At 44.4% G+C, this 15,691-nt stretch overlaps 1 protein-coding gene and 1 long non-coding RNA gene across 14 annotated transcripts; both read right to left on the minus strand.

Moving 5' to 3' along the window:
* Positions 1–721: 721 nt before the first annotated feature.
* LOC307020399 lies at positions 722–5,060 on the minus strand. Of its 13 annotated transcripts, none has more exons than XR_013802863.1 (6): positions 4,940–5,060; positions 4,488–4,548; positions 2,858–3,711; positions 1,939–2,300; positions 1,291–1,771; positions 722–853 (listed from the first exon to the last, which is right to left on the minus strand). It is a non-coding gene; the product is annotated as an uncharacterized lncRNA (long non-coding RNA). The 13 variants fall into 13 exon arrangements; XR_013802864.1 differs by having other exon boundaries at positions 2,858–4,405; XR_013802866.1 differs by having other exon boundaries at positions 2,858–3,462; positions 3,599–3,711; positions 4,488–4,960.
* Positions 5,061–6,570: 1,510 nt separating this feature from the next.
* On the minus strand, positions 6,571–11,000 carry LOC307020396 (putative RNA-directed DNA polymerase from transposon BS). Its single transcript, XM_079651725.1, has 2 exons — positions 7,308–11,000; positions 6,571–7,218 (listed from the first exon to the last, which is right to left on the minus strand). The coding sequence occupies exon 1, from the start codon at positions 10,247–10,249 to the stop codon at positions 9,323–9,325; it is 927 nt and encodes a 308-aa protein (XP_079507851.1). The 5' UTR covers positions 10,250–11,000; the 3' UTR covers positions 6,571–7,218; positions 7,308–9,322.
* Between the last annotated feature and the right edge of the window lie 4,691 nt (positions 11,001–15,691).

The following is a 15,691-nucleotide window of genomic DNA, read 5'->3' on the forward strand; positions in this document are numbered from 1 at the left end:
AGTGTGAACAACTAGTTTACATGTTAGGCTAACAGTGCCTTGGTTAAAGAGCCTGTTGCTGTTTATTTATAGCTTTGAATTCTTTAAAACCAATATTATCTTCTTAAACTTGTATGGTAGTCAGGAGCATCACTTTCTAATGTTTATTGATATATTTAGAGGGAGGGGATCTAAAGGAATACTTCAAAATTCAGATTAGATTAATTTCTACCATTTTCTTAAATTCATGGTAGTTTCAGTAATCCCATGGTAATTGAGGACACAAGTTATCGAAATGACTAATGTCATCTTTATGGCTTTCAGAAAGGACAGGAGACCGACAGGTGACTATCAAAGGACTAGCAGCAGCAGCAGCAGCAGCAGCAGCATGATGATGTTACATGTGTTGTTTTAGAAACATCCATTGCAAATACATGGAATTCCATAAACATTGAATAGCATATCATGCAGTTTGTCTGTGCCTTTTCCTCCGTGTTGTCCTGGTTTGCTGTGCTGCCTCCTAGTCGCCACCATGGTTTGCTGTGCTGCCTGGGGATGCTCAAATCGCTCCGAGAAAGGAGTACGAATGTACGGCTTCCCCACTGACACAGAGCGGAGGAAAAAATGGCTGGCTCAAGTCAGCAGGAGCAATTTCACGACCAACAGCAAAAAAATATGTGAGGTAATTATATACAAACACTGCATTTGCACTTTTTCACAAAACGAAAACCACACCATTGGGAAAGCTTAATGTTTTGTTTAATACAAAAAAACAGGGAAAGGCTTGAAAAACACAGAGTTGAGACTCAGGGTGCAGGGTGAGGGTCTCAGTGCAGGTATTCAGGCTCCATTGAATCCCCCTCTGGTTCTTGTGCTGAAAGAGGGAGTAACAGACAGGAGAAAGGGTTATACACACCTATATAGCACACCTATTGGATGGGAAATTGCCTTGGGGAGATAAGGTGTGGTCTTTGTTCCCAACTGAAGTTATGGAACTTTATTATTTGTGAGTTTAACAAAGTATAACAAATGGCATCAGTAACAGATGTGATATTAATTTCTATAAAGTTGTCTCACATTCTTGGTCATATTTTATATACAGTATGTAATGAGTATAACATGTCCAGTAAGTATAAAGTGTTTCCTAATACCGTGTATTCAACCACTATGGGATATGTATGTGGGCAGACAAAACTGAGTTGTTCTGTGTGTGAAGTAACCTCAAGTCACTCCGCAGGCACATTTTGATGCAGACCAGTTTGTCAAGACAAAAAAGGGCAAGACTAGGCTGAGAGCAGAGGCTATACCCACCATCTTCGTGCATCGCCCTGTGGTCAAAAACAGAAGGGCCCCTCGATTCACCACGATTCACCCCGGGACCTGTATCTACAAAGCCCATAGCTCATGATCACAGCTATAGTGTGAAAGGTGACACAGGTATAATAAGTATGAACTCTTAGTAACAAAAGTCATATTTCTTATTTTTAAGTGGTATAATATTTTAAATGTTCGAAAATTTACAGTGCCATGTCTTCTACTTACATTAGTCTCAAAGATTGAGGGAAGAAGGGATGAGGAGACTGAGAGAAAGGAAAGTGAGGGTGAAGAAAGAGAGGACATGGCTAGTGAGGAGAGACAGGGAGGGCGGACACCACCCACTCAGCCAGCAGCCAGTCAGCATACGAGGGAACCAGCAGCCAGTAAGCATACGAGGGAACCAGCAGCCAGTCAGCATACGAGGGAACCAGCAGCCAGTCAGCATACGAGGGAACCAGCAGCCAGTCAAACAGATCTATTAAAAAAATTAAAGAGCCAAGAAGGAATCACCAAAAAAGCAAAGGCTGCACTAACAAAAATCAGGAAGGAAAATGCAGCTCTCAAGAACACAATGAAAATTAGGGACAAGAAATATAAGAAAACATTTTCAAAAGACCAACTTAAAGCATTAGGCAGACTCACCACAAAGGGGATGAAATGGAGCAATGAGACAATTAAGAAGGCTTTAAAAATTCGCTTTGCGTGCGTACCAACGGGTTACAAAACTCTGCAGGAATTGCAGGTTCCCCTTCCAGGAATAAGAACACTGCAAAGAAGGATGCAATGTGTTAAGTTTGAGCCTGGTGTGTTGACAGAGGTCTTTGATTTCCTAAAATTGAAGGCAGATAGATTGACAGACCTTGAAAGGGAGTGTGTGTTGACCTTGGATGAAATGGCAATCACACCAAGTGTGGAGTTGGACATGATTACAGGCAAACTGTACGGTGATGTGACTTTACCAGGTCACACTGGAGTGGCAACACATGCTTGTGTGTTTATGTTGGCTGGAAACACAACACGGTGGAAGCAAGTAGTGGCATATCATTACACTGGCAATTCTACCAATGGAGCAGAGCACAGGCCAATCATTATTGATATAATACAGAGGGCAGCATCAATAGGGCTACATGTGCTTGATGTCACCACCGACATGGGTAGCCCTAACCGAGCCATGTGGAAATCCTTTGGGGTGGACCAAAATAAAACATCGGTGCCACATCCAGCAAAACCAGACAGGCAGCTTTATTTCATGCCCGATGTCCCACATCTGGTAAAAAATCTAAAAAGTGCCCTTGTCCGTGGGCAGGTCTTCATAATTCCTGAGGACGTTTTTGACAGAGAGAACCTCCCCTCTAACGAGGTTTCTGTGGTCCCCATTAAGGACTTATTGACCTTTCAGGAAGGGATGGCATTAAAAATAGCTCCCCATCTTTCAGCTGCAGCCATCGAGCCAAGTCACTTTGATAAGATGAAGGTTGGTCTTGCTCTAAATGTGTTCAATAAGGCTACAAGTGCTGGGCTGAAATACATGGTGCAGCAAGAAAACCGCCCTCTGTCCTACCTGACGACAGCGTGGTTCCTGGAGCAGGTTGATCGTTGGTTTGATCTCATGTCATCTCGCCATCCAATTACAGCCCTGAGCAGGCTCAAGATGGAGGAGTACCAAAAGGCCATCACCGTCCTCCAGAACATTGTCCATCTGTTTCGTGGGATAAAGATAGGTCAAAAGGGAGGTTGGAAGCCTGTTCAAACAGGGGTGATAATGGCAACAACATCAATTTTGGCCATACAAGAGGAGATGCTTACACAAGGACACAGGTTTGTGTTAACGTCATGGTTCACACAAGACTGCCTTGAAAATACATTCAGCTGTGTGAGGTCTAAAAATCCTGTCACAACTCCAGTGTAATTCCATCATGCACTGAGAATCATATCTGTGGGGCAGTTCCTCACCACCATCAGCTCTGGGAGCTATCAGGAAGACCACAGTAGCTTTTTGGCAGACTTCCTGGACACAGAGGAGCCAAAAATCACTCCATCAGTCAGAGTGGAACAGCTGATGGCGGTGAACAGAGCAGCTGCACCTGACCTCACAAAAACTGAGAAATGTATTCTCTTCCATCTTGCAGGCTACATCGTCCACAAAATCATCAAGTTTGCCAGCATCTGTGAAAAATGCAAAATTGCAACAGAGCACCATGATGAGAGTCCTTCTGGTGACAACAGCTTGTTAGTGGACTTAAAAGACTTCAAGGCAGGTGCTCTTTGTTGTCCCTCCCAAGAAGCCTTTGACTTCATTCACCAGATTGAGGAACTATTTAGGACCAAGACTGGTTCCTCCCTCATGCAGCTCCCCAACGCAGTGGGTGTCTTGGAGAAAGAAGCTCAGGCCCTCTCTAGCAGGCTGCCGTCATGCTGTGGAGTACAACAAAAACTTGTAAAAAGATTAATACGGCTGAGGCTGAGAATTGAGGCCAAACAAATCAGAAATGACAGAAAAGAAAAAAAAATTAAAAGATGGCCATTTTGGAAGCAAGAGCCAATCCAAAAAGGTGAAAAGGAACAACAGCAGCCAAGCTACCACATCCAGCAACCCCCAAACAGATCCACAGCTGCAATCATTTCCATTAGTCGTTGCAATGGAAATATTTGGACTAAACATTGCTCTTCCACCTGTCAGCACCCAGCTAACATCACTGCCCCTCCACCCGTAACATCACTGCCCCTCCACCCGTAACATCACTGCCCCTCCACCTGCCAACATCACTGCCCTCCACCTGCCAGCACCCAGCCAGAGGAGCGCAAACAACAAAAACAAGCAAGGTGTCCCGTCATGTACCTGGAAGTTTGGGTTGGCGAAATGGAGTGAGAGAGGGACTTGAAAAACCTTGGTGGCTCTCTACTCATGTTGTTACAGTTGTCTTGGTTTTACACCTCTCAAGTTTTTTTTGTGCCATTTCTACATCTTTAGAAAATATGAAATAAAAAATTGAAGTGAAATCAACCTCTTCTCTGGAGAACAAACTTTGATTTCTCTGTCTTGTGAGTTTGCAGTCTTGCTCCTCCACCTGTAACATCACTGCCCCTCCACCTGCCATACAGTAGGTTACTAAAAATATTACTTATATAATACAGTGATAGAATACATGTTTAGTATGCTTATTTATATAAAACAGTAGTATTAAACTTACCTTGTGTTTTCACTCTCACTTAAGTCCCTCTCCCTTTGCCATCAATCCAAAATCAGCTGAGCTGCAACATAATACAGACAGGTAATAATCAACATAATCACAAGGACACAATATGGCTCTGCTAAAAACACTCACTCTTACACGCACCAAACGTTATATTTATCTAATATTTAACTCCCTCCACCCCCGCATACAATCCCGTTTATAAGCCCCTCTTCTCTAATTCAACAATGTTGGACGAAATGACATTAAGAGAACGGAATTTACAATTAAAAGGCTGTTCAACGTGTGTTGCTAACTTGATCCGTTATCCTAGCTTTATCTGTTATCTGTAAACGTTCCCTAAATCTACTAATTTAGGGATAACCCACTGACATCCTTTAATACACATGTTCATTTGAATCAGATGTACTGATAATATCCGCAATATAAATCTTTAAATTTCTTCTTACCTTTCAAAAGTCCGTCACGAACGGTCTATTATGCTGCAACTCTACTGCGCTGCTAGCCTTGGCGCTAACTTCCGGGGAACGATTGAGAGGCTCCACGATCCGCCATTGCTGTAAAAAAGTGGTCCATTGGAGTGAACGGAGATGACATAACTCTCAGTCTATACGGCGCTGGTTCACTCTATACAGTGTTGTTTACATTCTGTGATGCGCGAGCTGATGACGTCACGTGAAGACGAGTTAACTTTTTTTTCTTCTCAACTTTGTGTGGAAAAATGCGGGGATTATGCGGCCTTTTGATAAATATGCGGCCTTTTAAAAATCTGCGCCATTTTGCTGATTATGCGGTAAATTCTGCGAACGCAGAATCGCGTTTTTCTGGAGGGTCTGAGTATTAATATGTCTGCATGTAACTGCACTATAACTGATCCACAGTAAGAGGGCGCTATAGGTGTAAGGAGGCGCAGCTATTGTAGCTGACGTCAGATATCAGATATAAGGGATTGTTCGCTCCCCTTCTCTCTCTCTCTCTCTCTCTAGCTCTCATGGAGAGCAGGTCAAGTGGTGCAATGCACATATGAAAATAAACCACGCCAGTTAAGGCTAAAGAATACCTCGTCGTCATGACCAGTTTATTGCTATACATGTGACTCTGTCAACAGGCTGACTAAACCCATTCTCAAACTCTGCATTCATTTTGATCTCATGTAAACACCTGTCAGGTTTATGTAGCTTTTACACACTCACAACATTTTGAAATCAATACCAATGACAAGCTGTGAAGGCTGGTAAAAATGACTTCTGTCCAAAGTGTCAGGCAAAAAAGGTAAAGCTCTCTACATGATGTCCAAGCTGTCTTGGCCTGATTGTCACAGTGTTTATTGCATCCATCTTTAATAAAAAGTTCTATAAATCTGTGGAATCCTGTTGTCTACATTTAGCTTCCACAAACCATCAACTTCTGCATGTAAAAACAAAGGCTCTGTGCACAGAAAGCTGCTAATTCTGAACGCATCATTTATAAAATGTTGAACAAAAATAATCACAGAGAAAAAGTGTGTGAAAAGTTAGTCTCACGGCCAATGAGTAAGAATTCAAATGTATACCTCTATCGCAGACTGAAGTAAACAGTCTGAAAGCAACGCATGATGAGATGAAATATGGAATAAAATGGGAAACAATCAACTGATAACAAAATTCTCAGCCGCAAAAAGGAATGCAAGGCCAACAGAAGGCTGTGAATAAAAAGGCAATGGACACAAACATTGGTTGCACATATACAAATGGACTTCATTCCAAAATAGCATATCCTACCTAAGATATTTTCTGAAATATAAAAGATCATCTCAAGCCAGAGTTTGGAATGTGGTTTTGATTAATAATTTTAAAATCAAATACACTTTTTCTATTAAATCAATATTGCAACATGCATTGCTTTACCGTCACCTAGGATCAATAACAAGTTTATAACTCTATAGAGTCCCAAAGGATACTTCAAAGTATACAAAAACGGACCGACAGTTTGCTTTGGAAGTAATTATGTGACGCTCTCAAAAAGCTACTGGAGTGAACCCGCAATACTGAACACTAGGAACGGAGACTGAAAAAAACATATTTGATAGCTTGATAGCTTATAAAGTTGTATATATTGTTATATCATAGACAAAAACTACAGTTTTTTTGGATTAATTATTTATTACATTATAGAAAACTGTTTACCTCTAATAATAAGCAAATAACTCTTATAAGGAGAATACAAAAAAATACACAGGCCTACTTTAAAATAAATCAACACAGCACTTGGGGAGTCCTCTGCACATTTGAAGAAAATGAATATAATTTAAATGGGCCCACTTATAAATAAAACATATAGCTGCACCCTAAAAATAGTTAACTTTGAATCATGACTGAAGATCTTCAGCTGTCTTCCTCTTCCGTGTTTTTCCTCCCATATATGTAAAGGCTGCAGCACCTTTAACAACTTCTCTCCACATATCAAACATACCGGTGAGCCAGCGTCGTTTGATGTGAAAGCATATAACTCTAACCACGCAGAATGCACAGAGCAGGAGAGATATAATTAAGAGCAGGAGAGATATACTTAAATTAATCCAAAAAGCCAGGGTCAGGGAATGTACCAAGAGCTGGAGCGGAGGTCAGAATCCAGGGATCTGGGGTGGCCGAGAGAGCAGGCTGAACGAGGGGAGCAAAGGAACACGGAGAAGCACAGCAGGAAGGAAGGTGGCTGGTTGCGGCAGGCAGAGAAGCAAGTAAGTTGGTCACTGGACAGGGAGAGCACAAGGTTAGAATTAGCAACAAACACTTAGAGATCAAGGTTTAGCTAGAAGCTAAGTTAGCCGAGACGTTTTACCACTGGTGGTTAGACGTCGAACTGGCGAGTACTGGATGAGGGAACCGGGGTTTATATGCAGGTGTAGGTGAGTAGGTGCAATCAGGGTGACGAGCAGCAGCTGAGGAGGTGTGGAATCCAGAAGTAGGTCAGCCACACCCAGCCAGGAAGACAGAGACACAGACAGACAAAAACAAACAAGGGAGCCTCTTGGCGACCACCAGGCTTGTCCGGATGTGCCCTGTGAAAGTCCCTCACAATAACAGGGTCCAGGATACGTGAACGTGGGACCCAGCAACGTTCTTCGAGGCTGTACCCATCCCAGTCAACCAAATACTGCAAGCCCCTGCCCCGACGCCTGACATCCATGAGACGGTGCATGGTGTAGGCAGGATGGTCATCGATGACTCGGGGGGGAGGGGGAACGGTAGGAGGGCAAAGGTCGCTGGTGTGAACTGGTTTGATTTGGGACATGTGAAAAGTGGGATGGATTTTCATGGTTCTGGGGAGCTTCAGGCGGAAAGCAGAGGGGTTAATAGTGCCCTCAATGGGGAAGGGGCCAATAAACCGAGGGGACAACTTATTTGACTCGGTAAGGAGGGAGATAGTATTGGAAGATAACCAAACAGACTGTCGAGGGGTGTAAGGGGGAGCGGCATGTCTGTGGCGGTTGGCTGACTGTTGGTTTCTGGCGGATGTCTGGAGGAGAGCAGAGCGAGTGTCCCTCCAAATCTTGCGGCACAGAAGAAGGTGTTGTTGGACGGATGGAACTGCCAACTCACTCTCCTCTTCAGGAAACAGGGTTGGTTGGTACCCTAAGGAGGCTTCAAATGGAGAGAGACCAGTAGCAGAAGAAGTGAGGGAATTGTGGGAATACTCTACCCAGGGTAGATGGGAGCTCCAGGTTGATGATGACGGTTGGCTACGCAGCGGAGAGCAGATTCCAGGTCCTGATTGGTCCTTTCAGTTTGGCAGTTAGACTGGGGATGATATCCAGAGGTTAGACTGACTGATGCACCAAGAGAATGACACAAATTCTTCCAAACCTGAGAGGTGAATTGAGGACCACTGTTGGAGACGATGTCAGCCGGGATTCCATGCCGACGGAAGACATGCTGGGTGAGTAATTGGGAGGTCTCCAGGGCTGAGGGGAGCTTGGGCAGGGCTACAAAATGGGCACATTTGGAGAAACGGTCAACAACAGTAAGAATTGTTGTGTTACCTTGTGAGGGAGGTAGGCCGGTGACAAAGTCTAGTGCTATATGTGACCAGGAATGTGACTTGCAATAGGAAGGGGCTGGAGCAATCCCGCAGCTCTCTGATGGAAAGTCTTGCTCCTAGCACATGTTGTACACACTGAAACTCCTTAGTGTCTTGATCAACTGTTGGCCACCAGAAATGTCTACTGAGAAGGGAGAGTGTGCAGTTGGAAACTGGATGATTGGCAAAACGGGAGCTGTGGATCCACTGCAGTAACTGGGAACGGACAGAGTTGGGGACAAATTGACGATTAGGCGTACTGTTACCTGATATCAGAGAAGAAAGACTGTCGGGCAAATTTCAATTCCAAATTATAAAGGCCAAGTCTCTCTTTATAGATTTCAAAGTGCACCTGGAGATTTGTTTTTCGCCACCTGCGTTCAGCTTTTCGACCCTCTTTTTTCTCTGTTCTCACGATCATGGCCTTTCAGGGTGACGAGCAGCAGCTGAGGAGGTGTGGAGGCGGGAATCCAAAAGTAGGTCAGCCAAGCCCAGCCAGGAAGACAGACACACAGACAGCCAAAAACAAACACAGAGGGGAAAAAGACGGAGGCAGAACTGTGGATCCTCACAAAGTAAGTATCAGTTTCAGTCTGGCCAGGACAGAGAAGCTATTATCCTGTTATCATTTATCATGCAAGTCTCTAGTTAAAATCTTTTGAGGGACTTTTGTTAGCTGATGGGAACTTGGGTCCCACTCGCAGTGCGGGTGCAGCGAGCCGTTTGGCTGATGCAGAGCGAAGTGCACCTAATGGGGTGTACAGTTTAACCATGTCCTAGATGTAGGAAGGGCCAGATCCATTCGCAGCATGGTACGCAAGTAACATTGTCTTGAAGTGGATTCTAGCAGTTACTGGAAGCCAGTGAAGTGAGCGGAGGAGCGGCGTGGTGTGGGAAAATGATGTTGGAAGGTTGAACACTAAACGAGCTGCTGCATTCTGGATGAGCTGCAGAGGTCTGATGGCACATGCAGGCAGACCAGCCAGGAGGGAGTTGCAATAGTCTAAGCGTGAGATGACGAGAGCCTGGACCAGAAGTTGTGTCGCTTTCTGGGTCAGGAGGGGACGTATCCTCCTGATGTTGTAAAGAGTGTATCTGCAGCAGCGGGTTGTTGCAGCGATGTTTGCAGTGAAGGACAGTTTGTTATCTAGGATCACACCCAGATTCCTTGCAGTCTGAGTCGGGGAAACAACAGAGGTGCCGATGTGGATTGTTAGGTCAAGAGTGAGACAAACTTTTCCCGGAAGGAAAAGCAGTAAGGTGTTGTGAAGGTTGAGCTTGAGGTGGTGAGCAGACATCCACTGAGAGATGTCAACTAGACAAGCAGAGATGCGTGCAATGACTTGGGTCTCTGAGCGGGGAAAGGACAGAATTAATTGGGTGTCGTCAGCGTAGCAGTGGTATGAAAAACCATGCGGGCTAATGACTGATCCGAGCCAGTTTGCGTACAAAGAGAAGAGATGGGGACCAAAACACAGAGCCCTGAGGGACCCTATACTTAATTGACAAGGGTCGGACTCGGACCCTCTCCAAGTTACCCTGTAGGTCCGGTCTTTGAGGTATGAGGTGAGGAGGGAAAGTGCAGAGCCTGAAACTCCAAATTCTTGAAGAGTGCGAAGGAGGATCTGATGATTCACCGTGTTGAATGCAGCAGACAGGTCCAAAAGGATGATGAGAGAGGAGAGGGAGGCTGCTTTAGCCATGTGCAGTTCCTCAGGGACAGCGAGGAGGGCAGTTTCTGTTAAGTGACCTGCCTTGAAACCAGACTGGTGCGGATCCAGAAGGTTGTTCTGATGGAGATAACAGGAGAGTTGTTTAAAGCTGGCGCGTTCAAGTGTTTTAGACAGGAACGGGAGGAGAGAGACAGGCCTGTAGTTTATAACATCGGATGGGTTGAGAGCAGTAGCGTGGCGTGGGGAAAAAATTAGGGGAAGCCAATAATACGTCCTTTCTTTTGGGGTGGGGGGGGGGGTGTGTGGTGGTCAATTTAATAACGTAACCAGATGAGTGATTACAGCGCCCGGTATCATTTTACACACATTTGTATCATACAGATGCAGGACTTACACACGCCTGTTATCTGACCGACAGGTCCGCATGCACTCTCCAGCCGAAACTCTAATAAGCATTCATTCACAAACTAAATCAGGAGACCTTCAACGTTTTACGTCCGGTTCGCTCCTTTGTTCCTCGCTGTACACAGCTCCAGTTAGGGCATTGGCCTGTCATCAGATTGTATTTGTTGTTGCTGCTGCAGCGGAAGTTTAGTACAATTATTTTTGATTAAATCCTCCAAATCTCCACCCTCCATAATTGCACTTGCTTCAGTTGCTTGCTACTTTCTAACAGCGGTGAGAATGGTGCAGTGACGCTATCTATCTTCTATCGATTAGATTTATGATTCGAAAATTATAAAAGTAGGGTAGACATGTGGATATTATCCGACTGAACAAAACCTGCATTTACCTAACAGGTTCGTTTTCCACTGACCTTCGAGCTATTTTCCAAAATGCTATGGAGAAATCCCATTGCTTTTTGTCGAGGGAAACCGAGCGCAGCTTACTTCCGCTTTTTGGGACGCGTCACTGCACCACTAAGTTGATGCGATTTGATTGGATTGTGAGGCAAGGGAAGCCAGCCGCCTCTGGCTTCCCTTGGCATGGCCCTGACCAATCACAGGTTGGCAGGGGCATGACGTGAGCCTCATCTGATTGGTCAATCCCTCCATTTTTTGTCACCAAGGGAAGCACATTTCGGCTGGCCTCCTTTCGCAACAGAGAGTGCAATCTACTGTTTCACCATAACATCTAGAGGGGCGCTGTTTCACTCTTTGTAAAATACTCAATGAGAATGGGGGAGAGACGGACCGGCAGCAACACAGAACAAAGAATTTCCGAAACTAAACGAAGTGTTTAAAATTATAACTACAATCCGAAAAAACAGGGGAAGCCTGGCTTCCCTTGGCCTCCAGGAGAAAACGCCACTGGTTGAGAGTGGGTTTCTTTAGGAGAGGGTTTACTCTTGCCTCCTTGAGACTGTTTGGAAAGTGACCAGAAGTTGATGAAATTGATGAGAAACGGTAGAATATCAGGAGCGATAGTCTGAAGGAGGTTTGAGGGGATAGGGTCCAGAGGACAAGTGGTAGGACGGGCAGAGGTAATGAAGGTAAGAACCTCACTTGGAGAGAGAGGGGGAAATGAGGTTAGTGTGTGGGTGAACGGAGGTTCTGGTGACCCAGCGGTGAGTAAAGGTGAGTCAGAAAAAGAAGAACGAATGTCATCAAACTTTTTTTCAAAGTAGTTAACAAAGTCGCTTGACAGAAGGGAGGAGGGGGAAGGGGCTTTGGGGGGTTCCAAGAGGGTGGAAAATATAGAAAATAGTTTTTTGGGATTGGAATAGGAAGAATGGATCTTATCTTGAAAGAAAGTGCTTTTTTCCTGAGAAATCGAAGCAGAGAAAGAGAAGAGGAAAGCCTGATAGGTTACATGGGTCTGCAATAGGCGGCCCGCGGGCCATTGGTGGCCCGCCAGCAATAATATTTGGCCCAGCAAATTATTTTGAGAATTAAAGAAATAGAGATTTTTTTTTTTTTTTTTTAAATATCGGACCGACAGTCACAAATATAGGCTATAATGTCCGAATAGAGAATCTACCTACACCTGAAGAATGCTTATTGTACTTGTATCCATGTTGAGAGTGTATGACACACAGCACAGGCACAATCTGGCAGCGGGGTGCACTGACGCTGATAGTGGATCAATAAGTAGGTGGAAAGCGCGTGGTGCTGAAATAGCCAATAGTTTGTGGTGTGAAAAAAAGAACACCAGCTCACTAAATCATTCAAACGTAATGTTTACTTATATGTGAACAACAAAGTTCAGTCAAAACATCGGAGAAAGCTGCTTGATCATGGAGGGCGAGGGGTGGTGGTGCATATGCCACCCCAGTTGGCAGCGTTGTTTTGAAAGAAAAGTTGATCCAAAATGCACTAAAGCTTTGGATCTTAATAAGCTCGTGAGCAGTGGTGGACTGGCCATCTGTAGAATCTGGAGAATCACAGAACGGCACCGCACCGCAACGCCCCCCCAAGCATTCAAACTTGTCACATGTTTTAACAATCAATTACTTAAATAAGCCTTTGATTATGTTTTAAAGAGTAGAGAGGAGAGTTTCAGCAGCAGAGTTTGGAGGCAGGAGTTGGAACGAGTCAGACGAAGGGAGGGCTGAGAGCACCGATGAGGTCAGAGTAGAGGGGGGGAGGGAACGAAGGTTACGGCAGACAGGTGAATGAAATGAAAAAGTGATCGTGTGAAGTGGGTTTACATAGAGGTTAGAAGTATTGCAGTTCCTTGATAATATGAGATCGAGGGCATTGCCAGCTTTATGAGTTGGTGGGGATGGAGACAGTGAGAAAGCAAAGGTGATTAAAAGAGATGTTAGTTCAGATATCTTCCCTGTCTGGAGGTTGAAGTCTCCAAGAAGTACAGTGGGAGGGCCAGTTTCAGGGATGTGTGAGAGGAGATTATCTAATTCCTCCAAGAAGTCCCCCAAGGCGACTGGTGGACGGTAGAGAACAACAATGGTTAATTGTACAGGATGGGTTACTGTGACGGCATAGAATTCAAAGGTGGAAGGAGTGAAGTTAGGTAGCTTGAAGAGGGAAAAGCTCCATTTGGGAGAGAGCAGGAGCCAGTGCCACCCCCTTTGCTTCTGCTTCAGTTATGTGGGTCTGGATGTATGGGAGAAGGAATATGCTGTGGAGAGAACTGCTGGGGTTGATGTGTTGGATGGAGTGATCCAGGTCTCAGTGAGAGCAAGGAAATCCAGAGACTGCAGGGAAGCGTAGCCAGAGATTAAGTCAGTCTTAGGAATAGCTGACTGGCAGTTCCATAGGCCACATGTAACAAGATGTTGGATCGCAGTGGAGCATGTGGGATAGACGAGAGCAGGCCGGTTATATCGATTAGGAGATACACGGGGCCAGTTATAATTGCAAGAAGACACATGAACAGGAATGGAGAAAATACACATGATTATAGCATGAGGGGCTTAAAAAAAAAAGTATCACTTAATTTGTTCACCTAGGGTCAGTAACGTAATAACAACAAGACTTTAGCCAGCTGCACAATACATACAGCTATAGATCTTATGAAGACCATAGATCACATCTTAGATGGTTCCCAGCTGGAACACACAGAGCGGGAACATAAGTGGGATCTCTGAGGGAAAGGGTCACTTAGGAACCTTTAAAGGCAACCCTTTCTCCAAAAATTACGTTCCCACAGAACTAAACTGCATTCTCAATTACGTTTAGCTAGAAACGTATTTTCTCCCATGTTACGCTTGTTATGAACGTATCTCAAATACGTGTATTTTCTACATAGTGTAGCGACCCTGATAGGAGGCTGAGGGTGTCACTCAGGCATCCCCCGTCTCTTGGCCAATCACAGAGCTGCACAGGATGCTGGTCTAGGTGCGGGCCTGTGGTTGGGGGAGCGGACGGGGGAGGGCGGGGAGGTTGTGACGTAGACACTGGTATATATAGGTGTGTGTGTGGAGAGAGGGAGTGTGTAAGCTGTAAACCCCAAGCTGTACCTGTTCCTGAATCTGTGATCCTAAGAAATAAGAGTTATTAAAGCCTAATAACTAGAAGCCTGTTTCCGACTCCATCTGTGAACGTTACAATATCTTCTAGAAATATATTTTCTCCCACGTTACGTTTGTTATAAATGTATCTTAAATACGTTTATTTTCTACATATATTTGTCATTTATTGTCTTTATTGATAATAGTCATTTATAAATATCATTTTAGAGCACACATTTGAAATCAACAATTGGGCTCGATATGATTAAATTAAAATCAGTAGGCGAGGCTGTAATTTCGCCAGCTGTTACTCTCATAAGCGAGGCAGAAAATAATAGTTTTATCTTGCCAAAAAGCTGCTGTGTCATTTATTGCACCTCAAACATTAAAACAAATCCAGAGTTACGTTTTTCTGTACTTCTTCTAAGAAAAAAGGACAGTAAAAGAAGAGCTCTGTGGCTTCAGGTTTGATTGCCATTCCAATGACAGCGTTGGTTTCCCCAAAAGTGGGCTGGGCTGTAAAGTGACGTAGATTTTACTCTCATCTATGGACATCGATCGCCTACTCATATATTTACAGGACTGTCTCAGAAAATTAGAATATTGTGATAAAGTTCTTTATTTTCTGTAATGCAATTAAAAAAACAAAAATGTCATACATTCTGGATTCATTACAAATCAACTGAAATATTGCAAGCCTTTTATTATTTTAATATTGCTGATTATGGCATACAGCTTAAGAAAACTCAGAAATCCTATCTCAAAAAATTAGAATAGTTCCTCAGACCAAGTAAAAAAAAAAGATTTATAACAGCAAAACACAATCAAACATTTGAAAATGTCCATTAATGCACTCAGTACTTGGTTGGGAATCCTTTTGCACGGATTACTGCATCAATGCGGCGTGGCATGGAGGCAATCAGCCTGTGGCATTGCTGAGGTGTTATGGATGCCCAGGATGCTTCAATAGCGGCCTTTAGCTCATTAGCATTGTTGGGTCTGGTGTCTTTCAGCTTCTTCTTCACAATACCCCACATATTCTCTATGGGGTTCAGAGTCAGGGGAATTTGCAGGCCAATCGAGGACAGTAATGCCATGGTCAGTACACCAGTTACTGGTGGTTTTGGCACTGTGGGCAGGTGCCAGATCATGCTGGAAAATGAATTCCTCATCTCCATAGAGCTTTTCAGCAGACGGAAGCATGTAGTGCTCTAAAATCTCTTGGTACACAGCTGCATTTACTCTGGGCTCGATGAAACACAGTGGACCAACACCAGCAGCTGACATGGCTCCCCAAACCATCGCTGACTGTGGGAACTTCACACTGGATTTCAAGCAACTTGGATTTTGCTCCTCTCCAGCCTTTCTCCAGACTCTGGCGCCTTGACTTCCAAATGAAATACAAAACTTGCTTTCGTCTGAAAAGAGGACTTTGGGACCACTGTGCAACTGTCCAGTGCTTCTTTTCCTTTGCCCAAGTCAGACGCCTCTTCCGTTGTCTTGAGTTCAGAAGTGGCTTGACCATGGGAATACGGCTATTGTAGCCCATTTCCCGGACA

This window comes from Notothenia rossii (genome assembly GCF_949606895.1).
Source record: "Notothenia rossii genome assembly, chromosome: 9".
Classification (NCBI taxonomy): domain Eukaryota; kingdom Metazoa; phylum Chordata; class Actinopteri; order Perciformes; family Nototheniidae; genus Notothenia; species Notothenia rossii.

Excerpts from the sequence above, each read along its gene's own strand:
- LOC307020396 (XM_079651725.1), bottom strand. The coding sequence starts at position 10,249 with ATGGCTAAAGCAGCCTCCCTCTCCTCTCTCATCATCCTTTTGGACCTG.